Genomic DNA, 24,972 nt, shown 5'->3' on the forward strand with positions numbered 1-24,972 from the left:
TTTTTTTTGCACGTTCGCTACTAGAACGATATCTGTAACTGACTCGGAATCTCATCTCCAGTAAAAGACACCAAACGCTGAATCATTGGAAGCCAATTGAATAGAATTAAAAGACAAAATGTAAGAAGGGGCTCTATCATGGGAGATGGAACTTATAATTTTGGAAAAGATGGTATACACTTGTAGCCGTGAATGTGGAGTCGTTTCAATGTGGCCGATAACAGTTTGTGTTTCACAGGGTTTGGTGCTGACAGGCTGAGGGACAGTCGTATATGTGTGATCACACCCCCGTGTCTCGGGGGAGTGATTTCAAAGACAGATTGCGTGCAGGGAAGCAAGCCAGTCAGGGGTAACAACGTTTGCCATGGGTAGAGATCGGCTTTGTCTTCAAATCCGTTATCTTCGAAGTTTTGTTTTCGGTTTATAAGACAAGCTGGAAAAAGAAAGAAAAAAGATACTTTAAAGTTTTCACTTATTTATGAAGACAGAAAAGCATTCTGGTTGATTTAATTTTGAAATTAATCTTTATTTTTTTTTTTAATTTTCATTTAATTTTTTTGTTGCATTATGACTTTTTTTTTAATATTCCAATATATATGAATAAAAAAAATGTAAGTTACGTAAAGGCTAGAAACGCATATACACAATACTATTATTCACAAAAAAAAAAAAACTTCAGACCAACACAAGCAGACATTCACAAATATGCACGTTCACAATGTTAGCTGCTAAAATTATGCCTGTAACTGAATGACTTGAAAAAAGACACCAAAATGCTAGATTTCTTGGCCTTTTATAGGGATGGCCTTGTGGCTTGCACATTCTTAGACTGGGATTCATCCATATTATATATATATATATATATATATATATATATATAAAATGAACTCATTTTTCTCATAGGATTAAAAATCAAGACATTTCATGCAAATGTAATATGCACAAACTGCAGCACAATATCTGAGATGTGTTATAGGCCTATTACCTCTCCACTTCCTCGATAATCATAGATTCCTATATTTTTTCTGCCGAGAGTTTACTGCCAAAATCGGTTAAAATCAATTCAGGTAGTAAAATCTTTTCTCTCTAATAAATTCTTCCTTCCCTTGCCACCACTTTACACTTTATTCACAAGGGACAGTTATGAAAGAACATTGGTTTGGGTTTTCTTTACTTCGTAGTTGCGTAAAAACCTGAAATGGACTTAACCAAATCGAAAGGTTATTTATGACATTTTTTTTCTTTTTTCACTGTTTTTTTTGCTTTAGTTTTCCGAACACAGTCATAATTTTTTTCCTTTTTGTTTTTCCAATTTCTTTTTTAAAGAAGTTATACATTTTTTCGCTGTTTATTTTGGGTTTTGGTTTCGACAATTTTGTAGAGAAGTTTACCATCGTTTTTTTTTTTTTTTATTATTTTTTTTTTTATTTATTTAAACAGGATTATCACTACGTTTATTCTTTACTCTAACCCCTCCCTTACACACATACACCTCCAAACAACCGGGCAACGCCGGGTGCCCCCGCTAGTTGTAAAATATAATTAAATCTATACAAATTAAATTCCCTTTTATTTATTTTTTTTTTTTTTTTAGTAATCAAAAAAGATAGTGAAAACAGAATAAACTCCTTTATGTAATACTAGACTAAGACTGATAGCCGTAATTTGCATAGTTCTGTGTTGCCTTCTTGTAAATAAAATATCTACGTTATAAATATATAGTTTATTATTGAACTAACCTGGGTGCCCGGCGTTGCCCAGGTGTTTGGAGGTGTGTGTGTGTGTGCGTGTTGAGAAAGAAAAAAAAAGTGGTAGTAGGCAGGTAGGCTCGAACCCGTGCCACGAAGGAGGCAAAAAAAAAAAAAAAAAAAAAAAACGTGACATCTTTGCTGTTGCATCCCTCGCCAAACCGGATGCGACATAGGTTTAAATTAGGGCAAGACAATCAAAAAGAGGGGATGACTTTCGAAAATATCGGTGAAAAAAAAGCAACCCCTCCATGTAGAAAAGTGCCCAGTTGAGGGTGAAGGAATCAATGTTTTTAGCCAATTTTTCGATATTTGTCATCCGAAGAGTTGAGCTTCAAAACGATACTGATCTTGTGAAAATCTTGCCTCTGTCGAAAGTTTTAGGCAAACATACATACATTTAAACAGACAGAACTGTAGAAATGAAATAGAAAACATCTGTATACACACAATAAACTTTACAATAGGATAAGTATAATGCAAAACATAATGAAATATATATAAATATATAATATATATATATATATATATATATATATATATATATATAATATATTATATATATATGTAATAATGATAACTAGCGGGACCTGTGGAAATGCCACAGGGAACTCATTCATACGTAATATATTGATGTTGGCATTCTGCAGATGTTTAGCATAAATAGAGACGCTCTGATATTATTGTAGCTTTTTTTTATTTAAACTGCAAAAGTATTTATCTAAGCTAGCATGAACACCCGGCAAAGCTCGATTGTAAAGTACACTTAAATATGGTATTTTAATTCTTGCAGACTTCATATATATTATTAGAGAGTTATATGTTCTATCGATTTTTATATATTATAAAGTTGTAATTTCAAAAATAAAAAAAATATATCCATATGACTTGGGTGCATTAGCTTGAATCGAAATAAAAACTTAAAAAAAAAAATATATATATATATATATATATATCTACTAGCATTTCAGCCCAGCGTTGCCCGGGTGTTTGGATGTGTATGTTGAGCAAAAAAAAAAAAAAAAAAAGTGGTAGTAGGAAGGCAGGCTCGAACCCGTACCGCAAAGGAGGAAAAGAATGGAATAAAACCTAACTTTTATGCTGTCACGACCACCACCAAACCGGAAGCGACATTTTGTAAAATTAAGGCTAGACAATCTAAAGGAGAGGATAACTTTAAAAAATATCGGCGAAAAAAGTGACCCCCCCCCTGTAGAAAAGTGTCTAGTTGAAGGGGAAGATAATGTTTTTAGCCAATTTTTCGATATTTGTCGTATGAACGGTCGAACTTTAAAACGATACTGATCTTGGTAAAATCCGTCGCCTCTATTGAAAGTTTAAGGCAGACATGCAAACAGACATACATACATACATTTATATATTGGTAACTAAAAATATTCGACCTAAACTGATGAAAAAGCTTGCCCTATCTCTGAATACACTTTATGTAAAATTTCAAATATTTAGACCAGAAATTGTCTGAGTAATTTGGAAGAGACCGCAGCGGTCAATTTTTTTTTAACATTGACCCCTATTATGACCCCTTAATATTTATTGTTTTGGGCTAAAATAAAGTTATTAAATTAGATCCATGTCCAAGGAACCTATATCTAAAATTTCAAGTGCATAGACCCAAAATTGTCGGAGGATTTTGGTAGAGTTCTCAAAGGTCAAATCGTTGAACTTTGACCCCTTAATCGCAACATTTCTGGCCAAAAACTGATCAAATTGATTTTCCCAAATCTCAGTACCCTGTATATCAAATTTCGAGTCTGTAGACTAAAAATTGACAGCGTTGTTGCGTAGGGAAATGTACACAGATACACATACACGTTCACTTTTATAGATATATAGATATATCTGTGAAAGTGTCTGCGTGTGTACATTTCCCTATGCAATAACTGTCAATTTTAAGCCTACAGACTCGAAATTTGATATACAGGTTACTGAGATTTGGGAAAATCGATGTGATCGGTTTTCGGACAGAAATTTTGCGATTAAGGGGTCAAAGTTCAACGATTTGACCTTTGAGAACTCTACCAAAATCCTCCTACAATTTTGGGTCTAAACACTTGAAATTTTAGATATAGATTCCTTGGACATGGATCTAACTTAATAACTCGATTTGAGTCCAAAACAATTAATGTTAAGGGGTCATAATAGGGGTCAAAGTTTAAAAAAAATTGACCGTTTTCTGTTTTGTTTTGTTTAGCATACACCTCAAAACACCCGGGCAACGTCGGGCACCCATGCTAGTATATATATATATATATATATATATATATATATAAAACTTGAGTTCCTTCAGCGATATTCGAAATCCAAACTTAGGAAGAATTCTTGATAAAATTATTCATAAAAAAAAAATAGATGCCTTAAGTGCCATCAGTTACAATCGAAACCAAAACTTGTGAAGAAATCTTGGTTAAAGTATTTATGACAAGAAATGGAAGTACATAACAATTAAACGACCTGGATGTAAGCGTGACACACTATCGTATTAATATATAGATGAATAAAAAGCTAAACTAATATAACACCTAAAATATAAACAAAATATAAAAAGACATATCTAAACATAAATATCCACGTTTAAAACAAGGTCATCTTTTTAGTACACAAGTTCCAAGTCTACTTTGTACTAACCTTCAAGTCGGCAAAAGGAAAGGTATTGGCAGTCAAACTTTCCAGTTTGGATTTTAATCTGAAATTGAAATAAAATATTAAATAAATGAAATTAAATTGAATTTAATTAATTTTAATTGAAATGAACTAAAATTAAATTAAATTTAAACAAATAATCATAATGCATTACTAAATGAAAGACAATTTTTTTCTTTCGAGTTTGGATTTTAATCCGAAATTAAATATAATAAAATAAAATAAAATTTAAATAAAATAAGATTAAATAAATAAAATTAATAAGATTAAATAAATAAAATTAAATAAAATAAAATTAATTTAAATAAAATTAAATAAAATAAAATAACATTAAATAAATAACATTAAATAAAATAAAATTAATTAAAATAAATAAAATTAAATAAAATAAATTAATTTAAATAAAATTAAATAAAATAAATTAATTTAAATAAATAAAATTAAATAAAATAAAATAACATTAAATAAATAAAATTAAATAAAAAAAAAGTCAAAATACATTCCAAAATTGATGACAATTTTTTTCCTTTTTTTGTTTTTGAATTTTTGAGATGAGGATTGAAAATTTATATAATTTGGATTCTTTGCGCTACTGTTTTCATTGTGAGTCATTTTCAACATTTCACTTGATATAGTGTCTGATCTTCTTCAGGTGTATCTTGTCGAACTCAAAAGTCCATGCAGATTATCAAGTTCAACAGAAACATTCCCGCGTTCGACAAGATACACCTGAAGAAAAGTTGTGAAAATTTCACTCCAGATGAGAAAAATAATTAAATAAATCCAAATAATACGAATAACCAATCCTCATCTCAAAAATCAGAAACGTAAAATATTTTATGTCCTTCACATTAACAAATACAAGAAAACTTTAAAATTCGATCATTTTTTTTTTTTTTTTTTTTTTTTTTTTTTTTTTTTTTACACGTAATTTTTTATTTTTCTGTATTTTTTGGAATTTTTACAAACTTCGACATGACACGTAAGTACATAATTGTGTTTTTATTAAAAACGTTATTTTGAAATTCTTTCCTCTAAAAATTCCAGATTTTTTTTTTTAATTTATTTTTTTTATTTGTTTCTTTATGTGTTTAGAGTGACTTGTTTGTTTGTTTATGTGTTTTACTGGGAATAACACTTTACTTCTTTTTGGGGGTCAGCAAGATTTTCCGAAGTCACGTATAGACGAGAAACACACACATACGCAAAAACATACGAAATGATCACAAATTAAAGAAGAGAAGAAAAGCTGGGGAGAGGGAAAAAAAAAAAAAAAAAAAAAATGAAAGGGAGACAAATCTTCGCATGTTTTAAAAACCGAGTTCTCTTCCCTGACATGAAGTTAAAAACTTGAATGTTATTGGAAAATAAACGTTTGAAAAGTCATCGTCACAAAGACCAAAGTGATAATCAGTTGTTGTAGTGTTAGAAAGTGCGGAGAATGCTCTGTTTTACGGTTGTCGTAAAAATGGAACGGAAATTTAAATTTCGTTCCGTTTTAATCTTTTTTTTATTATTATTGTGCCCCCCCCCCCAAATTAAAGTAATCGAAAAAATAACATTCAAAAATCGTACTTTTATATATAAAAAAAATGAAATATTTTTGTATAAAAAAAATAAAATTTTATTAAAAAAAAAACAAAAAAAAACACGAAATAATTTAATTTTTAAATAAAAAAAAAAGTCAATTTGGTATTTTTTTTTTTTTTTTTTTTTTTTTTTTCACGTAAGTCCAACTCACTGTTCACATTGGAAATTTAGTTTTCAGGTATGCTTACAACGAATAAACACCCCAATCTCCCCATGTTAAGAATGGCTTTTAGAATAGACACACCCAACCTTGTCAGCATACCCGAAAACCTATAAAAGTTTACATGTCGAGTGTGAACAATGAGTTGGACGTGATGTAAAAATGTACCAAATTTTAAAAAGGAACAAAATCTAAATTTTCGTTCTATTTTTACAACAATCGTAAAACAGAATTCTCCGCAAGTTTTACCGAAACTTGAAAGCTCCCCTGCTCAATTTGTGGAAAGGGAGTCAGGTATAATTCAGTTTTTTTTTTTTTATTATTAATTTTTTTTCATGGGAATGTTTTGTTTATTTCATCTTGTTTATTTTGGAGGTTAACAAGACTTTCCAAAATCGCGTATAGACGAGAAACACACACAAACGCAAAAACATGTAAAATGATCATAAAATGTTTTTAAATATCTTTATATTAAAAACTGAAAAAGAAAGCCTTTTATGAAAGGGAGATAAATTTCCGTATGGTTTTAAAAGCATGAGTTCCCTCCCCTGGAATTATGTTGAAGACTTGGAGGAATATTATGAAAATTCAAGGTTTAAAAGTGAATGTCACCACGACCGAAGTGCTGATCAGTGTTTGTAGTGTTAGAAAGTTCCCCTGTTCGGTTTATGGAAATGGAATTGAGTGCAATTTAAATTTTTTCATACACAAGAATTGCAGTGGAAGTACCAGTAGGTTGAGAAAGTGATAATTGTGTAAGATGATGGAGATGATGAAGATGGATGAGAACTCAGATGTGGAGAAAATATATTTGGATGTGATGAAGATGTTGAGAAGTTTTGTTACCTTGGTGATAACTAGGGCTTTGACTCTCGAGTATATATCCGACACAGTTAATCAACCAAGAACCACATCACTCAATATAAAAGCATATAAGATATCAACGGATACACACTCAAGAGTCAAAACAATGAAAAGAATATGCTGTTGTCCTAGCCCTACTGATAACATTGGAACACAGGGAGGAGCAGGTGCTATTGTAATTGTAAGAATTAAAAATGGATAGAGGAAATTCAGGGAATTTCTGCCATTACTAACCAGCATAGTGTTATCTCTTTTGCATAGAAACAGTGCTTGCAACCACACAACTGTGTTGGACTGGTTTTGTTGTAAGAATGGCAGATGACAGGATCCTGAAAATGCTCCTCTATGGAAAACTAAAGAATGGTAATAGAAGAATGAGTGGACAAAAACGTAGTCAAACGCCACATAAAGGAAATGGGCTTTGATATCCCAAACTGGGAGGCACAAGCAAGTGACCGAGGGAGTTAACGCAGCAATCTACACAAAGAGATAGAGAATAAGAGAGAGGTCGCAGCTGAGCAGAGACTTTCAAAGAGACAATCCCGGCTGCTTTGCATGTGCTATCTGCGAAAAAATGTTCCACACCAAGAGATGAGAGCTTCAACACCGGTAGATAATGCACTAGGCCTTTGCTTAGTCATCTACGAACAGAATGAATCGAATATATGTGCATATATATAATATATATATATATATATATATATATACACACACTTTTTTTTTTTTTTTTTTTTTCAGAATAAAATTATCCAACAATCAGCGGGTATGGAAACCTGTGAATATAAGATTTACAAAATTTTACTGCCAATAATATTCTATAAGGGCTATCCCATCTAAATAAAAATTGCTCGATATTCTTCAAATTTTTAAATTCATTGAATGACTAAAATTTGGTATATATATATTGATGCCTCAATTTCAAGACACAATGTCTAGTGCTAATAGGTCAGGCTGTCTGAAGATAATGACTTCCTGATTCAAATGCACCACACATCAAAGTTTTTGTCAGTTTATCTCTTTGCAAAGCTTAAGCATGTTCTGCAAAGCAAAAAAAAAAAAAAAAAAAGCACCCCCCCCCTCTCAACCTTTTTCTTTCTTTTACTCCCCCCCCCCTTATCTGAGAGGAGAACTTTAACATTGGCGGATAATGCACCTAGCCCCCTGTCTAGGCATCTTCAAAATTGAATGGACTCCAACGGATCTCATCCGACAAGTAGAAGAGTCTATCCAGCATGTGTACGCTGTGTGTGATGATGTATGGAAGTGAGGGTTGAGGATATGCGGTGCATGGTGGGAAATAATATGAGAATGATGCGATGAATGTGTAATGCGAGTCTTGAAGATGACTTCAGAGGAAGATGAAAGTGAGATGGCAGGCAAAGCTTTAGGAAAAGATAAGGAACAATGTATATGCTTATGTGCTAAAGTAAGAATTAATTACACGAGACGTTCGGTGGAAGTTCAGGGAAGAAGATAACCAGTTTGTGTGCAAGAAGTGAATGTCACTGCAGATCAAGATACCACACAACAAAGAAGGGAGGATAGTTTCATGGTAACATCAGAAATAAATACCATATTAAAACTGTGATAATCTTGCTTCTTCGTATGCACAAAGTGAATGAGATGAGAAATTGTGGGAGAATGGGAATAGAGATAGGTATTAGACACAAACATCTCATGGTCTGAGGACTGTGAGTTCAATCCCTGGACAGGGCAGTAGACTTTTATTTTTATCTTTAAATCCCTGAACAAAAAATAAATTTTAGTATTATCATTCAAGCAGGTGCTAGTGTGATTACAAGAATTAGAAATGGATAAAGTAAGTTCAGAGAATTTCTACCATTACTAACAAGCAGAGAGTTACCACTGTTAATCAACAAGATTTTCAGAAGTCACGTATAGGCGAACAACACACACACACACGTTTTAATACAGAGAAGAAAACCTGGTAAAGAAATCCTAAATAAAGGGAGATAATAAATCTAAAAAATATCTTTAAAACAAGAATTGTCTCCCTTACATTATTTGAGTCAGTATTGTCATCGTTTTAAAAAAAAAAAAACTTCTAGTCGAAAGAATTTCTTTTTTCAAAGGAGTTTATGTGAAAGATGTTTTGGCAAAAAAACATGGCAGACATAATTTTATAAATAAAACCAGAATTAACAACTCACTTTTTTAACGATTCCAGGGTGACCTAATCTGTACACGGCCCAAAAGACATCCACGGCTGTCAAAAAACAAAAAAAAAAAAATCAAAGACTCTTTTTTAAAAAAATGTTTTCATGAACATAATCAGATTGTCACACTCTTTTTCGTTATATCACCGAAGTTAAGTAAAACTGAATTTAGTCAGTACCAGATGGGTGACTATTTGGGAATACCAGGCGCTATATGTAGGACATACATTGACACATCGGTTCTCGTTAGATCACCGAAGTTAAGCAAAATTGAGCCTGGTTAGTACCAGATGGGTGACTACTTGGGAATACTAGGCGATGTATCTAGGACAACAGCAAGAACTGCAAAAATCTAACGTCATCAATTCCGCTGACAGGGATATACATACGACTGGGAATTACTTATTAAACACTCCCTTGACACTCCCTCCTTTGGAGAAAGCCGGTTCAACCTGCTTAGAGTGAATGCCACTGGTTATGAACATCAAAACACAGAATTTTACTTTTTGTCGGAAATTTTATGATCATGATTTTTTTTCTGTTATTCTTATCTTCATTGTTGTTGTTTTACGACATTTCGGCCAACTCATCCTCTGGCTTTCATCGGGTGGTTAACCGGGATGTGATAGGAATGCCGAGTCTCTTAACTGTATCCCCAGTAATTACTGCCTTCCATAGTTGTTGTCGTCTCACCACGTTTTGGCCAACTTATCCTCTGACCAGCTTTGGGTAGGATTGAAACCGCTATCTCCAAACAATGCTCACCTGGAACCATAGAGATTCAACGCTTCTATCCACTGCACCATGGACCAGACAGACGAAAGCCAGAGGAATAGTTGGCCGAAACCTCATGAAAGAACACGAAGATGAGAATATATAAATAATTATCTACATTATTCATCTCCAAAAAGAATTCAAATTTAAAAAATAAATTAAAAAATAAAATAAAGAGAAAGTTTCAACTATCGTCACATCTACGCAGTGTTGCGTCCCACTGCTTGTTTTATAAATACTCCCATGAAACGTGCCTCCAACTAGCATCAAAATCACACCCCTTCACTGCACGTGCTGAAAGATTTTCTACTCCGATAGCTTCTTTCCTTGCTTAAATGATGTGGAAGAAGAAAAGCTAACCAGACAGCTCAATTATTGAGTTTAACATTGTTATATCGTTGAGTGGTGTGTCAGCTTATGCAAGTGCAGTATTATGATGGGTCGCTTGGCTATCTAAAGTTATATCAATATATATATATATATATATATATATATATATATATATATAGAAGACCTGCAATCTGTAGTGGAATGGGGACAAAAATGGTTGGTCACGTTCAATGCCGCCAAGACTAAACTAGTTTCATTCAATAATTACAAGAAACCCTCTCTATCACCTATAGCAATGGCCAACGACTCTTTATCTGAGAGTACATCTTTCAAACTCCTTGGCCTAACGTTCACAGGAAACATGAGTTGGAACAATTGCATTGAAAGCATTGCTAGAGCCGCTGCAAGAAAGATGGGCTCTCTCTACCGTGCTAGACAACTACTAACACCCGAAAGTATCCTGTACCTCTATAAGGCCACCATTCGCCCATGTATGGAGTATTGCTGTCACATTTGGGCTGGTGCATCTGCTACTAGTCTCTCGCTCCTTGACAAGGTTCAAAAGAGAGTCGCCAATCTGATAGGCCCTGAACTGGCATCTAAGCTTCAGCCTCTGTCCCATCGACGAAATGTTGCATCCCTCTGACTGTTCTACAAGTATTTTAGTGGTGAATGCTCTGACGAACTGCAATCACTTGTGCCTCATGACGTGAGCACCCTCGACAAACCCCGACAGGCTGCTAAATCCCACCCCCACACTGTAGAGATCCCTAGATGTAAAAGATCTTTCTACTCCAATAGTTTCTTCCCCAGAACCGCTAGACTTTGGAATTCCATTCCAGGTCCCTGCTTCCCCAACAGTACTGACGTGCAGAAGTTCAAGTGTAACGTGAACCGACATCTTGCTGCCCAAATCCTTACATAGCACCCCAGTAGTTGTTGCTTCCAAAGTGGCAATTTGCCTTGTTTGGGGTGAAAATGTAATTAAAAAAAAAATAAAATATATATATATATCATAATTTAGTAATCATGGTTAAATTTCAAATCTAAAATTTTTATTATATGCAAGACAAAGAATACATTCCTATAGGTTTTCAATGTCTACCCATCTCCTCAGAGAAGAAAATATTAATTTGCTAAATACAATAAACACAGAAAACCATAACTAAAAGATAGAGTAAGTGAAATCATATATTGGTTCAAAATTAAAAGGATATTGAATTTCATATCCAAATTGTATGGTAAATTCCGAAGTGAAAGTCTTTGGTAGCAGTGAGGTAAAGGGATCCAATCCGTATTTTGAATCTTCCACAGCAAAAGGTAACAATCCGAAGTAGGCATGATTCTTTGGTTTCTCCTTTGTTTAGATGATGAGTTTGGTAAATATTTTATTATAGAAGTCCGGTAAAGCTGTTTTTTAATAAACATATAATTCTTTATATATTTATTTAATATTAAATGGATATATTTTTTAATTTATCAGTCTTGTATTTATAAGATTGAGATTAATCCATTTAACTACTTATCACCCCCACTATGATTAGTATTTAGTATATTTACATTCTTATTTATTTAAAATTAGATATATAAAGGTTAAAAATATTTTTACATACATACATTTTTTTTTTTTTATTATTATTATAATTTTATTATATGTAATTATAAATACTATTTTAAAGGGGAAAGTGTTTCTTTTATCATATATATATATATATATGTATATATATATATATATATATATATATGGCAACTAAGCCTGATGAATTCTCACGAGGATGAAACACAGAATATTCTGTGTAGCTTAATTGCTGTATATATTTTCATAACTTACTACCTAGCTCTACTTATGTATTGAGCACTGTTGAATTAAATACTAAAAATTTATGCATAAAATTATATCTTCTTATATTAATTTGTGATTAAATGAAATAGTAATATATATATATATATATATATATATATATATAATTATTTTTTTACTATAATAATTAAATACCTACAGACACTAGTGTTTCATCCTTTCGGGATTCTTCAGTGCAGGGTGTCACGATTACTACCAATCGAACGATTCGAACCCCGCGACACGAGACATCTCTGGCTCGATTAGCGGAGGCCGTATCCATTCGGCTACTATTAACCGTATGAAATAGCGTTGAATTTTAAACATTTTAATTTAAATGTTCATTACGTCAGACAGATTATATATATATATATATATATAATTCCAGGTTAATATTTTCCAGAGTGAAATTTTAAATGTGGATTTATAAGATCAAAGAATCCAACCTTGATCGCCCTTCGGGGCCCGTGGCGCAGTTGATAGACGTTGAATCTCTACGGTTCCGGATGAACATTGTCTGAAGATAGCGGTTTCAATCCCACCCAAAGCGTGCCAGAGGTAATTGGTCAAAAATGTGGTGAGACGACAACAACTACGGATGGCAGTGATGGCTGAGAATGCAGTTAGGAGATTCGAAGTTCCTATCCGTCGCGGTTACCACCTGACGAAGGCCAGAGGAAGTTGGCCGAAACGTTGTGCACCAATAAAAAGATAAGATGAGACTAATAGTCCGAAATAAAATAAAATCAACATACAATGCTCATCTCAACAATAAAAATTCCAATAAGGAATAATATATATATATACAACTTGGATGTGTTCAAGTCTAACGTTAACAAATTCCTAATGAACCGCCCCCCCTTAAGTAAACACTTCATCAAATCTCCACACTAACGTAATGTACTTACAATAACCCTTATCCCTGAGTGGCTTCCAGGCCTTGATAAGTGGTGACCACCATGTAAAAAAAAAAAAAAAAAGATGTTCAGAAATAATTGTGAGGAAGAGGAAATTTGCTAACAGAAATCAATGACCCAAAACTGCTGCCCTCTTTTATATAACATGAATATTATCAATGGCTAAAATTTTCTGACGTTGATCCTCCTTTTTGGATTGTAGAGTTTCTTTTACTCAAAAGGAGTCACCACTCATCAAGGCCCAAAGGCCACTCGAGGATAAGGGTTAATAACTGTACAATGAATGGCCAACATAGTTATAATCATCAGTGGTGTAAATCAAGTATAAGCAGTTGGCTCAGCAAGAACTTGTTTACATTGGACTTGAAGACGACCACATTGTAGTCAGCTGGAAAACAGAGTTCCACAGGCAGACAGTTCTGGGGGAAATCGTTAATAGTGGTTGCAGCTAGACGAGTGTATTTTTGTGAAAGTTTGGCAAGTGGGGGGTGGGGTCAGACAAGCACTTGCCATGAAAATAGAGATAGAGCAGAGACAGGCTCACAACGTCTCTTCTGTGGGAAAGAGGTTGGAAGGAGGCGAAAACTGCATCAACTACTAGGTTTCGAAGTCAGGTTTGAACTCTGTCGAGGCAGGAGTGGAAAACAATCCCCCAGATATAAAATATAAAATCGATTTATTCCATTAGGTACAATAATAGAAGTTGGTGTCAGGTAACAGCAACTGAAAAAGGGAGTTAATAAGTAAACCACTAAATGTTCACATTTCGACTCGCAGCATCAACTGACACCAACCAGCTCTCCTGAAATAAACATGGACTGCAGTCGCATGTTCAAGTCACATCAGAACAAATTTTTATTAAAATATTTACATATCGATGATTTGACAAATAAATAAATGACAATTCAATGATGACTCTACAGTTGCGTTCAAATGTGTGTGTGTATGTGTATGTAAATGAGTGCGTGAGTGAGTGTGTGTGTGTGTATGTATATGTGTGTGAGTGTGTATGTATGTGTGTGTGAATGTATGTGTGTGAGAGTGTGTATGTGAATGAGTGTGTGTGAGTATGTATGTGTGAGAATGTGTATGTGAGTATATGTATGTTAGTGAGAGTTTGCGCAAGTGTGAATGTGTGCAAGTGTGTGTGTGTTTGTGTGTGTGTGAGTGTCTGCAGGAGTGTCCGTGTGTCCATGTGTGTGTGATACCATCATGAAGTGTAGAAGGAGGAACCCCAGCTGTCTCGTTTCGTCATCCCCAACGATTTTCTTCTCGGCCTCATTCTCATTTACTCTCGGCCAATTTTCGACTCCCATCTCTCCAAATTCCCTCAAAGGATCTTGAAGCCACCAACTGTCCAAAAACTGGAAACTGTCCTCAACTGTCATAAACCGTCGCAAAACCTATTGACCTTCACATCCAATATTTTTGTTCCAGTCATCTGCCACACCTTGACCAACAATCCCATTTCAGCACCCTTTTGTGTACCTTGGTGAACAACTTCCTATGACCACTGTTCTGCGGATAAACTTATTTACTATTTAAAAAAAAAATTTTTTCACTTTCTAACACCGGGGAGGGGGGGGGGGGTCATAGTATCACAACAGAATCTTCTCTTACAATGTTGAGAGTGGATATACCATTCGCTAGGCTATCTACTCTTGAGAACACCCAAAGAACAAACCTTGAAGAGAAAAAGAGCTAATGTAAATCTTTACAGGTTTACCAAACTAAAACAGCATTCACCCTAGACAGGTTGAACCAGTCTCCTCCAAAGGAGGAAGTTTTATGGGAATATCAAATTCACAAGCCGTCCCTAGTTGCTTGCATATCCCCCATCAGGGGAAATGACAACATTAGGTTTTTTGTGGTTCTTGCAGGACGGTGTCAATGTCTTCCTACATACAGCACCTGGTATTCCCAAATGGTCACCGATCTGGAACTGATCAGACTCAATGTTGCTTAACTTCATGGCCATAGATAATATCACACAATGTAAAGATGAATTTGTAACTCGGCAAAAAAAAAAAAAAAAAAAAAAAAAAAATGTGAAAATATAGTTACCCGTGTCCTTCAATTTTTCAAGATCAAAGATTGGAAGCAAGTGATTCTCCTAAAAAAAAAAAAAAATTTAAGTAGATGAAATCATTTGTAAAAAAAAAAAAATTGATTCATTTTCAAGGAAGGTATGAGGTGCCTTCAATAAGTTTCCAGACATTTTTGTACAGGCATTTAAAATTGTTGTAGACTCTTGAAAATTCAGTATGGTATTGGTATACATCTTATGACCAATTTTTACTATTTCAGGTTCAAATGAACAGCTACAGCATGAATTGGAATACACCCTAATGAAGCCTGATTGTCACAGCTGGTGAATTTCAAAAATTCAATCTGGACGTGAGGACCCTTTAGAAGAACAATATGCAATAAAATTCGGTTTTAAAATTGGAAAAAAATGCCACAGAAACGTATGGAATGCTTCAGACTGTTTTTGGACCATCTTGCATGAATCAAGCATCGGTTTTTGAGTTGCATACGAGATTCAAAGAAAGCTAGAAGTCTGTGAAGAATGATGAGAGGTGTAGGAGGAGTAAGGAAGTCAGAACACCAGAGTTGATTGGCCAAATAAAGAATTTCATGGATAAGGTCCATCGTGTGTCTATACAGGCAATAAGTGCACAGTTTGATGTCAGTGTGGAAATTTTACACACAATTATTTCTGAAGATAATTCAAATTTGCGCAAAGTTTGTCACAAGAGTACTTAAAGAAAATCAGAGACTATTTGATCAAGATGGGCACCAAGATAGTTCCTCATCCTCCCTATTGTCCAGACCTTGCTCCCTGTGACTTTTGGTTATTCCCTAAGCTCAAGGAAAACCTTAGAGGCTGTCGTTATGAGATAATTGAGGAGATGAAAGAGGCTGTGATGACATTCACACAAGAGGACTTATATGAAGCTTTCGAGAAGTTGTTGGAACGGTACAACAAGTGCATTACAGCCGGAAAAGATTACTTCAAAGGGAACTAGAGTTTCATGTGTGTACTATCAATAAAAGTGCTCATATGAAAATAGTCTGGAAACTTATTGAAGGCACCTTGTATACAGGGTGGAGCAGAAATGACAGGTGTTTTGGAAATTGCAGAGGTTGGAGAAAATAAAGGAAACACCTTGTGAATTTTGCATCAATTAATAAGTGTTTTAAATGTTTAAACGTTGATCAAAATGTTGGTCTTATGTTTTCTAGTAAGATACAAGTCTTTCTGGCATTGTCTCAGGAATGTCTACGAGGATGCCCCCTTGTCTCTTTCCAACACTGCGTTTCCATTATTTTGTCTAACCTCTGGAATAGCAATTTCAAAAACACGTGTTGTTTCTGTCCCACTCTGCATATCATTTGAATGAAAAATATCTAGCTTATTCCGAACTTGCAAATCCTTACCCCTGGTCTTGTGCAGGTGTTATCCGATGTCGTTGACTGGTCATCGTAGTTGAGGGTGGATGCAAGCTGGATCATCTTTGGGCAACTGGAACAAACGCAGACACCGCCATTCTGCAGCAGCAACAAATCCGTCAACTGGGAGGGACGAAAAGAAAAAAAAAAAAAAAAAAAAAAAAATGTTTTTTTTTTTCATGACCAAAAAATTATTTTTCTTTGGAGGGGGGGTGGGGGCTAAAAAGTAACAGGACCTGGTTGTGCTGTGTGAGCTATGTGAGAAGAGGTATCAGTATATCATGTTATCACATAAAATGATATTGACGGGGTGTTTTTTATTAGCCGTAAAAGAGCCCCTGGGGCACACCTAAGAGTTATCGTGAAGTATAGACAAACAAAATTACATAGAAATCAGTTAGTTACAACTTTTCAGAAAGTTTTATAAAAATCTAAGGCATCAATTTTTTTTAATAAAAGTGTCAATTTTTTAACCCGAAAGGCACCCCCGGGGTTGGGGGGGGGGGGCACTGGATTTTCCCCCGGAAAATCCGTTCTGTTACTTTTTTACTCATACCATGTTTAATGTTTGCGCAAAATCTTTAAAAATTCCAAGTTATTGAGAAAAGTGCAGACAGATGAACGGACAAACGAACAAATGGACAAACGGACAAGGGTGAATTTACAGGTCCATCCTCCTTTTGTCGGGGAAAACCAAAAATATCCTGAACATTAAACAGTTTGCTTTTTTTTTTTAAACATCACATAGTTTTAGCAAATGATTGTCAGCCATGAACGGCCATATAATACCTGCATCCCACATTAAATCAGACGATCAGTAACACCTCCTACACTTATACATTTTTATTCATCCGTCACAGAAAAGGGGAGGGTAAATAATTTAATTATCAGAATAAATTTTTTTTTTAATCATCTTCATCCCAAACAAGACATATCGCCACTTGGACGTAAGGGGCTACTGTTACACGAATGACCCGGTCTAAGCCGGGTTGACATGCTAGTATATATATATGTATATACATATATATATGTTCATGAATTAAAATGTGGCACGCGTCTGCGGATGAAATGTCAGAAATTGACAAGCTAAACGGGAATTGTTTCAATATTTCTCACAAATATAAACAAACCTTGTTATTGTTATGAAAAATGTAACAGAAAGGAATCTGGTTATGTGGATGTTTTGAAAAGATTGACAAGAAAAAGGTGACAGAAGGAAAAAGATGGCAGTTGGAGATTTGATTGTCAACCGAGTGGACGCCACGATAATTCTCTCTGTTGCTCCCCCACTCTCTCTCTCTCTCTCTATCTACCATAAGCAAGAACAACGGGAGAAATAAAAAACGGACTGTTGCTTACACCAATGGTTGTTGTGTTTTGAATTCTTAAAAAGGGTTTATAATATAACACTACTATTTGGGACCATGCTTAAGAAAGATGAAGATGTTAGTTTATGTTGCATTTGAACTTCTGCATATCAGTACAGTTTGGGAAACAGGCAACAGGAAGAGAATTCCAAAGTCCAGCTGTTCTAGGGAAGAAGCTAGAAAACTTTCTGACATTTAAGGACCTCAACAGTGAAGGGGTGTGATTTTGTTGCTAAACAGGTTTGTCGGGGATATGTACGTCAAGGGGGCACAAGTGCAACGAGTTCATCAGAGCACATTCCATTAAAATATTTTTAAAACAGGCAGAGAGATGCAATACTGCGACGATGGGACAGGGGTTGGAGCTTAGTCGACAAAGTGGGATATATTAGATTGAAAACTCATTTTTTGGACTATCACAGAGGGAGAGACTAGTGGTGAATGCACTTGCCCAGATGTGGCAACAATACTCTATACATGGGCGAATGGTGGCCTTGTAGAGGTACAGGATACTCTCAGGTGTAAACAGTTTTCTAGCACAATAGAGGGAGCCCACTTTCCTTGCAGCAGTCTTTGTAATGTCCTCAATGTATTTATTCCAGTTCATATTTCGTGTGATGATGTGAACAAATTTTATAACAGAAAAAAAAAAATATCTTACTGAATCATTAGGTGTACATGACAGGTCTGCGGCCGGCTGTCCATAGACACGTAAACGGGCAACACCGCCACCTGGCGAGAAAACATCTTTTTTGATTAAATAAATAAATATATATAATAGAAAAACCTTATTTAAAATTTGAATAAATTTTTTTAAAAAACATTTAAAAAAGGTATACAGAATTTTAATCATCAAATAAACTTGAAATTCCGTGGAGTCTCGAAAAATGCAATATTTCTCAGAGGAAAGTGGTAATTGTCTGTATTTTTGAGATGAGGTGTTTTCATTGATTGAGATTGTCGGACTGACTTCCTCATCTTGGTTGTTATAGTCAGAGAATTAGCAACTACATCCCAGAGCCTAGCTGGAGTCCGAACACGGTACCCCCGTAATAATAATAAAGGGTTGGGTTCGAGACTCCTAACAAACGTAATTGTAAATTATGAATCAGTTTCAAAAGGAAAAACAAAAAAAATCAACTTGAGTGTACGATCGTTTCGGGAATGATATTCATTTTATTAAAATTGACAATTATTGACAAAGGATTTGTCTTGAAATACAATCTCCTCATCAGCAAAAAATAGGGGGTGGGGGAGAAGTTTAAGACACCAAAATAACACTAGCATTTCTGTAGTAAGTAAGGTGGATATTCCTTAATGAGCTCCATTAAAAAATTTGTTTTAAGTTCAGTCCGTATATCTTTGGGCATGAATGTCTCTCAGGTTTGAGCGTGATTAACCACTAGGATCTTTGAAAATATCAAAACGTGGCTTTATTTTAATTGTTTCCCTGTTTTTTTTTTTTTGGGGGGGGGGGGGGTTCACCCATGAACAGAACGCAACATAACTTTTTTTAAATAATGTACATATTTTTGATTTTTCCTTTTTTAAACGTGTTTTATGTATTTTACTTTTAATCATGAATTATAAAAGTTTTCCCTTCGTGATTGCAATATTTAAATTTTGTACCCCCTTTAAAAAAAAAAAAAACATGATATATATATAAAAATTTTGCTGAAGAGGAGCAAAAATAGCGCGACTACGGGCGTCACTACCCGGATTTCCTGCCATCAGGTGTCATACATATCTGTGGCCGGGGTTTCAAAACTCCGATCGGACTCACATCGCACCTTCGACACGGACACTAAACGACCTTCGCATCATCGTCGAAATCGACGGACTGCCCGAGAGATGTATGTGTATACTAGCAGGGAGACCCGATGCTACTCGGGATTTAATAAGGATCAACGAATATTTCACCCTCTCATAGTTTATTTTCATTGAAATCGGTGAAATTATCTATTTGTCAATCAAATCAATTCAAATCTGTTTGGGGACATATTTTTGATTTTTCCTTTTTAAATCCTTCGATAGAGCTTTGAAAAAGTAAGGGTGAAACCGGTCAGTTAACTCCTCCCTTTATTTTTCTTCTTCTTCCACCTCCCCCCTTTTTTTTAAACATGTTTTATGTAGTTTACTTTTAATCATGAATAATAAAAGTTTTCCCTTCGTGATTGCAATATTTAAATTTTGTACCCCCTTAAAAAAAAAAACATGATTATATATATATATATATATATATATGTATATATATATATATATATATACATATATAAATTTAGTAATTTATGTTTTATGACGTGAAATGATTGAATTTCAAATCCAGAATTTTTATTATATGCAAGACAAAGAATACATTTCAATAAGTATATCTTCTTAAACTATAGGTTTTCGATGTCTACCCATCTCCTCAGAGGAGAAAATATTAGCAAATGTTAGCCTATGGGTTAAGGAGATATACTTATTGAAATGCATTCTTTGTCTTGCATATAATAAAAATTCTAGATTTGAAATTTAACCATTTCAGGTCATAAAATTTAAATTACTAAATTTTGATTTATTTGTTCTATCTGGTATCTTGAGCAATTTTTATTTAGCTGGGATTGTCTTTATAAAATACTAGCAGTTCAGCCCGGCTTTGCTCGGGCCCTATGTACTGTTCATAACACAATGTGCTTATGTATATATTAAAAAGTGTGAATATGTATGGTAATGCCTTTCTATATAATAGGCTTCCTTAACTACCATAGAGAAAAGTTAACACAGGTCAAATTTTTTTTAACTTTGACCCCAATTTTGACCCTTTAACATTTATTGTTTTCGGCTCAAATCAAATTAAACCCATGCCCCAGTAATTATATCTAACATTTCAAGTGTTTAAACTGAAAATTGGCAGAGGAATTTGGTAAAGCCTGCAATGGTCAACTCTTTCAACTTCAACCTTTTGGCAGCGAAATTTTCGCTCAAAAACATGATTAAAAAGCTTGCTGCATGTCTGAATACACTTTATGTAAAATTTCAAATGTTTAGACCAAAAATTGGCTGAGTAATTTGGTAGAGACCGCAGAGGTCAATTTTATTTTAACTTTGATCCCAATTATGACCCCTTAGCATTTATTGTTTTGGGCTCAAATCAAATTAAAAAGTTTGATCCATGTCAAAGTAACCTTTACCTAAAATTTCAAGTGCTCAGACCCAAAATTGGTGGAGGAGTTTGGTAGAGTTTTCAAAGGTCAAATCGGTAAACTTTGACCTCTTACCAGCAAAATTTCTAGCCGAAACCCGATTAAAAAGATCTTCCCAAATCTCAATACCCTGTATATTTAATTTCGAGTCTGTCGACCGAAAATTGACGAAGTTATTTGGTAGGAAAATGTACACACACACACACACACATTCACTTTTATAGATATACTAGCATTTCAGCCCGGCGTTGCCCGGGTGTTTGGAGGTGTTGACCAAAAAAAGTGGTGGTAGGAAGGCAAACTCGAACTCGTACTGCGAAGGAGGAAAAGAACGTGAGAAAAAAACTGACATCTTTGCTGTTACGACCACCGCCAAACTGGAAGTGACTTATGTTTAAATTAAGGCTAGACAATCGAAAGGAGAGGATGAGTTTCAAAAATATTGGTGAAAAAGCGACCCCCCCCCCTATAGAAAACTGTCCAGTTGAAGGTGAAGATATTAATGTTTTTAGCCAATTTTTCGATATTTGTTGTCTGAAAGGTCGAACTTCAAAACAATACTGATCTTTGTAAAATCCGTCACCTCTGTCAAAAGTTTTAGGCAGACATGCAAACATACATGCATACATACATTTATATATTGGTAACTAAAAGTTTTCCACCCTAACCGATTAAAAAGCTTGCCCTATCTCTGAATACTTTTTATGTAAAATTTCAAATGTTTAGACCAGAAATTGTCTGAGTAATTTGGTAGAGACCGCAGAGGTTAATTTATTTTTAACTTTGACCCCTATTATGACCCCTTAACATTAATTGTTTTTGGCTCAAATCAAGTTATTAAGTTAGATCCATGTCCGAGGAACCTATATCTAAAATTTCAAGTGTTTATACCCAAAATTGTCGGAGGAGTTTGGTAGAGTTCTCAAAGGTCAAATCATTGAACTTTGACCTCTTAACAGCCAAATTTCTGGCCTAATAAAAATTACAAAGATTTTCCCAAATCTCAGTACCCTGTGTATCAAATTTCGCGTCTGTGGACTGAAAATTGACAGAGTTATTGCATTGGAAAATGCACACAGACATACAGACAGATACCTTCACTTTATATATATATATATATATATATAGATTACAGCCAATAATATTTTGTAAGACCAATAATCACTGGATTTCCATACCAGCAGATCTATTGCATTATATTATTCTGAAGTATATATATATTATATATATATATATATATATATTTCTGTTATTTAGCACTATTTATACAAACTCACATTCAATACTGCTACACAATGGATAGAGGAAATGTGGAAAGTGCACAGACAGACAAATTTTTTTTGTGTTTTATATATAGACTTCTTTCCTCTCTTTTTCACTTTAACATCTAATGTATACAATTCACGGAGGACAATGGATTCCTTTTTTTTTTTTTTTACCTGGAAAAATGGAGAATCGCAAATGAGTCCAAGAGTTTCTGTTGGAGATTTTGAAATAATTGTGGCAGGAAGTTTGGTAACCAGGTTGCAGAGGTTGTGCAGGCACAAGTTCGTCCCAGTCCTTAGGAGAGAGAAAAAAGAAAGAAAGAAAAACTATTCACAACAGTTGAGCATTTATGAAGCAAAATCCCACCCCTTCACTGTTGAGGTCACTAGAAGCTGGAAAGCTTTCTAACTCTAATGGTTTCTGCTAGACTCTGGAATTCCCTTCCCAGTCTCCTGCTTTCCTGACTGTACTGACATGCAGAAGTTTAATTGTAATGTAAACAGACATCTTGCTGCTCAACTTCCCACAATTCTTTGATAGATATGATCTCAAATGTTATATGCATTCACCCTGTACCGTTGTCCGCAGACCAACACGTTGTGTGCAGTTTCAGTCGCAAAAGAGACCAAGACAAAGAATAGGAAATAACTCCAACTCGCCTTTTTCTTTGTAGTAACAACATTTATTTCCTCGTTGGTCCAGCCGTGACGTCACCCACAGGATTTTGAACGTTCTCCACATCTCTCATGAGATCTTGGACGTCATCTTGTCTTCCTTCGTGATTGTTCTCTTTCCTTTTTTATAGCCCTTTTATGCCATTGGTGACGTCACTTCACATGCATTTACATCTGCACAGCCTAGGAAGATTACACTGGCTTCCTCCAAAGGAGGAAATGCCAAGGGAAGTTAGCAGACTGTCCCCGGTCACCTGTAACATTTGATGCATTTTTGGTCAGGAAGCCATTATCTTCAAACAGCCTGATCTGGTAGCGTTACATAGCAGGGAATGATATATGTGGAAGAAAAAAAAAAGGAGTATAGATACTTCATACCTTTTCTTTATCCAGGAGTTCTTCTCTCTTCACTGCAGGGCTCTGTGATGAAACATACAACGATCAAGACCATAAACGATTCTAGACACCTGAAATTTTTTCTTTTGTGAAATCACAGAACAGCACTTTATATTCTTTAAATACAAATTTATTTCAGCTGTCTTAATAGTCTTTCTTCACAACGAGTCGGCATTACGTGTCTACATGCTTGTTATTTCAGCCCTGCTTCCCAGCTTTGAAGCACATTTGCTCACTTTTGTGACCAAACTCAAACTCCTCAATCTGATCTTCTTGACCTCTTGACCTGCCAGTTCCGTTACGTCATCATCCAAAGAACATGTATCCTAACGTGTGACCTCACTTGCGTATGCAACTGTTGAAGGCCATTTTGTTCATTTTTAACTTGGCTAATTTCTGTAAACATCTTCAGCTAGAAACCATTGTTATATTCCAGGCCGATTCATTCTCTAAACAATAAATAACTTCCAATATAAACTACTTTAAGATTATTACTGGATAGATAAACAGATAGACAGACAGACAGACAGATAGACAGAGAGATATAGATAGAAAAATAGATAGACAGATAGATAGAAAAATAGATAGATAGATAGAAAAATAGATAGACAGATAGAAAAATAGATAGATAGACAGACAGACATATAGACAGACAGACATATAGACAGAGATAGATAGACAGATAGACAGATAGATAGAAAGACAGATAGAAAGATAGACAGAGAAATAGATAGACAGACAGAAAAAATAGATAGACAGATAGACAGACAGATAGAAAAAAGATAGATAAACAGACAGATAGAAAAATAGATAGAGAGAAAGATAGAAAAATAGATAGAGAGATAGACAGACAGACATATAGACAGAGATAGATAGACAGAAAAATAGATAGACAGATAGAAAGACAGATAGAAAGATAGACATACAGACATATAGACAGATAGAAAAATAGATAGACATACAGACAGATAGAAAAATAGACAGACAGACAGATAAAAAAATAGATAGACAGACAGATAGACATATAGATAGACAGATAAAAAATAGATAGACAGACAGATAGACATATAGATAGACAGATAGAAAAATAGATAGACAGACAGATAGATAATAGATACTTTAACTTTTAACCTTGTTATTATCTAACATTAGTTTCAAGTTTTTTTTTTCATCTTCGAATATTCGTTCAGTGAGTTTTGCTTGGTTGTTTTACGGCATATCAACCCTTTTCGAAGCATTTGTTTGGGACGTGTTCAATTGTCTGAATGAAGCTGGACCAACCGCTCAAAGGTGAATGTCAAAATAGGTACATTTACTACTCTGCAAAAGTTTAAATGTAATGTGAACAAATATTTTGCTACTCAACTCTCCCCAAGTTCATTGTTAGCTCTGAACCCAAATAGTAGCCCCCTTACATTGTAAGCAGTCTAGTTTAAGGTGAAAAAAAAAAAAAAAAATGGCGCTCACTTTTGATGCTGCCCATTCTGACAAACGTTTCCTTTCTTCTTTGCTAGTTTTCTTGGAAGTTTTTGCAAAAGTTTAAATGTAATGTGAACAAATATTTTGCTAC

At 34.5% G+C, this 24,972-nt stretch overlaps 1 protein-coding gene across 4 annotated transcripts in view; it reads right to left on the reverse strand.

Annotated features, from left to right (window-relative positions):
- The window catches only part of LOC145267030 (allantoicase-like), a 147,224-nt gene continuing 122,252 nt past the window's right edge, over nt 1–24,972 (reverse strand). For 2 of the 4 annotated variants that reach the window (XM_080122967.1, XM_080122966.1), the window contains exons 7-13: nt 22,506–22,626; nt 18,543–18,613; nt 16,503–16,637; nt 15,126–15,174; nt 9,195–9,250; nt 4,395–4,452; nt 1–433 (exon numbers count right to left, since the gene is read on the reverse strand). In XM_080122967.1, the coding sequence (XP_079979093.1) occupies nt 153–433; nt 4,395–4,452; nt 9,195–9,250; nt 15,126–15,174; nt 16,503–16,637; nt 18,543–18,613; nt 22,506–22,626 (771 nt within the window). In that variant the 3' untranslated portion in view covers nt 1–152. Of the gene's footprint in view, nt 434–4,394; nt 4,453–9,194; nt 9,251–15,125; nt 15,175–16,502; nt 16,638–18,542; nt 18,629–22,505; nt 22,627–24,972 lie in introns of all 4 variants that reach the window. The other 2 variants (XM_080122964.1, XM_080122965.1) reach the window with 1 other exon arrangement.

The sequence above is a fragment of the Euprymna scolopes genome, chromosome 42 (assembly GCF_053919585.1).
Source record: "Euprymna scolopes isolate OS-2025 chromosome 42, ASM5391958v1, whole genome shotgun sequence".
Taxonomy (NCBI): domain Eukaryota; kingdom Metazoa; phylum Mollusca; class Cephalopoda; order Sepiida; family Sepiolidae; genus Euprymna; species Euprymna scolopes.